Genomic DNA, 4,765 nt, shown 5'->3' on the forward strand with positions numbered 1-4,765 from the left:
TATAATACATTAACATTTAGCCGAAAATTCTATGAGAAAAATCAACTTGAAAAAGTGTTTACTTCCTTTTTTTTTTGCTGAGTGTATGTCCTTGTTTAATTGTAATAGTGAGAAAAAAGAAGATGGCAACTGACCATTATGTAAACGAAACATTAAAAAAAATAATGTCATTTACCTTAAGTGCTTTTAATTCTGCGAATAAAGGATCTGAATGGTCTCGATAACCTGAGTTGGTGCATATCTACGTAAAGCTTTCTTTTGTAGAAGTAATATACTATCAATGTGGCTTTTTGAAGTTGCCCATACAATGTTGCAATATGAAATGTGCGATGATATTAACGAATTATATAGCATAAATGAGATATTCTGAGGGGCATAATACCTTAACTTATAAAGTATACCAACATTACGAGATGCTTTATCAGAGATATATTGCACATGAACGTTCCATTTCATATTTTCATTTATATATATTCCAAGGAATTTGACACTTTCTTTTTGTTCCAGTAATATACCATCCACCATGATATTTAAATGTTGCGTTTCATTTTTGTGCTTCTTATTATGAAAATGCATAAAATTTGTCTTTTTCAAAATGAGTGATAATCTATTACTCTTAAATGACTTCCTTTTGGAAAAAAATATTGCAAAAAAAGTCGTTAAGAGTAATCTCTAATTTAGATCCTTGTGCTCATACTGATAATTTGTTTTGTGATAATAAGTTATTAAAGATTAATGATTTATATTTGTTTCAGTTGGGTCAATATATGTTCAAATTATAATAACAAGAGTTTACCACAAATATTTGATCAAATCTTTCGACACAATGATGCTGTACACAATTGTCCTACTTGACGTTCCAGTGTATATCATAGACCATTACTACATACAATTCTCGCCCAAAATACATTTGTTTTCACTGGCCCGAGGTTCTGGAACAGCCTTGATAATACTCTAAAAGATGCTCTGATCTTTCCTTCCTTTAAATCAAAACTGAAAAAAAAATCTTTTATCCTCATGTAAGAAAACAAACAGATAAAACATGTTTTTGTGTTATTTTCATAGAAAATTAAAAAATAAATTAATGCTGAGTATTTTTAAACAATCTAAGAGTTTGTGTTTTAAGCTAAATTTGTATAGAGTTTTAAGTTCTTCCTCATGCCTTGGTGACCTTTCCAGATAACTGAATGTAGACATTGTCTTGTTTTGTTTCCCTCCCTTTCTTTGTCATGCCTATCTTTAGTTTTATTTTCTGTCTGTTCCGTCCCTGCTTTTGTTCTTGTCCTTGTCATAGTATTTTTATGCCTCCGCCACGAAGTGGTGCAGGAGGCATTATGTTTTCGGGTTGTCCGTCCGTCCGTACGTCCGTACGTATGTCCGTCCGCATTCGTTTACGCGATAACTTGAGTAATATTTACTGGAAATTTACCAAACTTGGTCCAAGTATGAAGTATGATGGGGCAATGATTTGATAAGATTTTGGGTGAAATCAGCTAAAGGTCAAAGGTCAAGGTCAAATCATGAAATTGTATCCGTTTACGCGATAACTCAAGACTGGATGGAGCAAATTTCACCAAACTTTGTTGGAGGATAATGTATGATGGGACAATTACTTGATTAGTTTTTCAGTGAAATTGGACAGAGGTCAAAGGTCGAAGATCAAGGTCAAATCCTAAAATTTATCTGTGTACGTGATAACTCAAAACTGGATGAAGCAGCTTTCACCAAACTTGGTCCAAGGATGATGTATGATGGGACAATTAGTTGAGTAGATTTTAGTGATAATGGCAAGAGGTCAAAGGTCAAAAGGTCAAGGTCAAATGCTAAAAATGTTGCTTTTTCCCCATATCTATGCAATGCCCGCAGTTATTTTCTTGAAACTTAGTGTAGACATGTACTACTGCGTAAAGTTTCATGTCATAAGGTCAAAGGTCAAAAGGTCAAAGGTTAGGTGAAAATGTTGCAATACTGTAAACGTGGACATTTTTGCGGTACATCAATTTTCGCAGATTTCGCGCTACGGTCGGCTAGCGCGTATTCAAAAACGCGCGAATATATCTTCACAATTTTCTATGCACATTTTGAACGGGATGAATTGTGTGCGCTTAATCGCGCGAAAATATTGACGTTTACAGTATCACTTTTCTCGCAAATGGTTCAATGTATCTTCATGGAACTTGGTACATATGCATGTACTGACTGGCAGGGATTATCTAGGGAATTTAGGGGCCATTTGTCAATAGTCATGGGATCAAAGGTCAAGGTCAACTTCTCAAAATGTTACTATTTCCCTCATATGCTAGTATATGCAATGATTGCATTATTAGTTTCAGAATTTAATGTATGTACATGTATTACTTAATGGAGATTCTCTTGGAAATTTCCAGCCAGAGGGTCAAAGGTCAAAGGTTAAGGGTCGAAGGTCAGGTTTAAATGAAAAAAAAAATTTGTACTGTAATTACACTCTTTCTTCATACCTTGAAAATTATACTCAATGCATAAACTTATAAGGTCGGTCAGAAGTCAAGTAAAAATTTTCAATTCCCCAAATATGTGTACCTGCACTCTCTGATAGACAATTATAACAAACCCAGTTCGTGGAAAGTGAACATTCAAGATATTTCTGACAAACCTGTTATTTCGATATTTTGCCAGTCATGTGAAACTGTCATCACACATTGTGAAGACATTGTACTATACACCTATTGGGAGAATCATGCATTATGGCGGAGGCATCAGTCGCCATAGCGACATTTCTAGTTTTTTTTTTATTTTCTGATTATTTCGCCTGACATCAGGATATCAAAATTTTATACATGGAGTCCTTGACGGATCTTGAGATGCCCTCACCTTCTAGAGTAATTCACAAATTTTACAAGCTGTGCTTTTCTTGTGAATTCCTCTTTTCCATGTAAAGTTATAAATTAAGATTGTATTGCTTACTTGTTTATTTATCCAAATCAGAGTTGATATCATTATGAAATTGTATTCATGTTCTGTTGAAAATTATGTGATTGAAAGTTCCTTTTGATGTTATGTACTCATGTAAGCGTTATGTATATTACTTTGTATTACTTTATATGGAAATAGAATCATTTGAATTTGAATTTGAATAGTGATATTACAAAAATTGCTTGCAAAATATTGCAAAGCTTATTCTTAACATTATTATCTTGAATCAAAAGATTAATATTAAAATCGTCCATCAAGTATACGTCTTTGTTTTCTTGATTGATCAGCTCTAATAAAAAAAGATACAGCATCAATCTAACACTTATCTTTATATGTCGTCCTTCACTCAAAGTTGAATAGGATGCCACCAGCCTGTCGCCATTTGCCCGAATAAAACTTCAGTTTTGTTCCTTGTTGTACAGATCCTGAACCTGCTTGGTCTACTTTTTTTCCCTCCAGGTCCGTTGGGGAAAGCTCATCTGTGATGTAGTACCTTTCATCCTTCAGGGTCTCGCGGGCACGGCGCATGATTTCGACCTTTTCTCTATACAAGAGAAGCTTCAGTAGAATATGCCTGGGACGACCTTCAACTTTTTTCCCGTCACGATAGGCTCTCTCCACTTTCGTCTTCACCTTGAACTTGGAATGGAGGATCTCCTCGACTATGGTGACAAGATCTTCGCGTTCGCCTTTAGGAGCTTCTGGAATACCCACCAGCCTGATGTTTCTTCTGAAGAATCTCTCGTTTTTGTTGTTGGCCGCTTTGTTTCTCTGAACTTCCACTTGGAGCTCTGCTATCTGTTTTTCCATGGCTTCTAATTTGTTTTTCATTCCCTTTTGATTTTCCACCAGGTCGTCCACACGCTTCCGCTCAAACTCCAACGAAGCTCCAAGATTCTGCTCGAGCTGGTGCAGCTTATCCAGGAAAATCTCCACCGCATTGCTGATCATCCTCTCGAACCTCTCAGTTGCCTTCTGAAAATATTCTTCCATGTTCGATAGAATACCTTCTCTCTCCACCAAAGGTTCCGCAGCGGCCTGGTAAGCGGGCTGGGAGGGTGACTGACTTTCGTAAGACGTGGTTTCAGGCGCCATATTGATGACGTCATCACCCTCCGTTTCTACAACTGGTACCGTATCGCTGTTGTCCGGCGGCATTGTGGCTGAGTTCACAGGGCTAGCAGGGCTTGCCCTGCTCGCGGACCGAGCATTCAAATTTGGCGGGCTGTTCCGTGCTGCAGCTGGTTGGGCCTTCCGAGCAGGGTGAAATGGTACATAAGTTTTCGGCCTCGCAGCAGCTAGTCGTTGAGGTCTTTTACTCTGTTGTTGATCCATACTCGATCTACGATGAGTACTGAGTAAGATATTACAGAGATTGTTTGAAGAAAAATGACCTTGGAGTCCCAAATCTGGAAAATTGTAGCCACTTTTGAGACGAGCAACAAAACGCGTGTTTGCTATTCCATAGCGCCCTCTATAACTGTAAATGTAATTTTTCCGCTCAGGAAGATTCATCATTAATTTGACAAGAAAATTCAAGTGCAGTAACTGAAGCATAGAATGTGATTATTACATGGGGTGAACACTGATAAAGACTTCATATTTCATAGTGGAATAATATTTCGGTGCTTAATCTTTGACGTTACCTTCTTTGTTTTCACTTTTCGCTATTTTACCAATTGGAGTTTTTTTTTTTCATGACAAGTTCATATCATAAAAATCAAATTAGTCTTCTTTGTCAACGCAAAAGGGAAAGTGCATGTTTATCTCTTTGATGTCATAGGAGTACCTTTAAGAGAAGACATTTTCAAAC

The 4,765-nt window shown here is 36.7% G+C and overlaps 1 protein-coding gene across 1 annotated transcript; it reads right to left on the reverse strand.

The window, feature by feature from the left end:
• Positions 1-3,294: 3,294 nt before the first annotated feature.
• On the reverse strand, positions 3,295-4,287 carry LOC139720100 (uncharacterized). Its single transcript, XM_071631471.1, has one exon. The coding sequence runs from the start codon at positions 4,285-4,287 to the stop codon at positions 3,295-3,297; it is 993 nt and encodes a 330-aa protein (XP_071487572.1).
• Between the last annotated feature and the right edge of the window lie 478 nt (positions 4,288-4,765).

The sequence above is a fragment of the Diadema antillarum genome, unplaced genomic scaffold (assembly GCF_040938485.1).
Source record: "Diadema antillarum isolate AM-2024a unplaced genomic scaffold, OU_Dant_1.0 scf00000010, whole genome shotgun sequence".
Classification (NCBI taxonomy): Eukaryota; Metazoa; Echinodermata; class Echinoidea; order Diadematoida; family Diadematidae; genus Diadema; species Diadema antillarum.

Bases quoted from the DNA above. Each gene is read 5' to 3' on its own strand.
- LOC139720100 (XM_071631471.1), bottom strand. From the start codon at position 4,287: ATGGATCAACAACAGAGTAAAAGACCTCAACGACTAGCTGCTGCGAGG.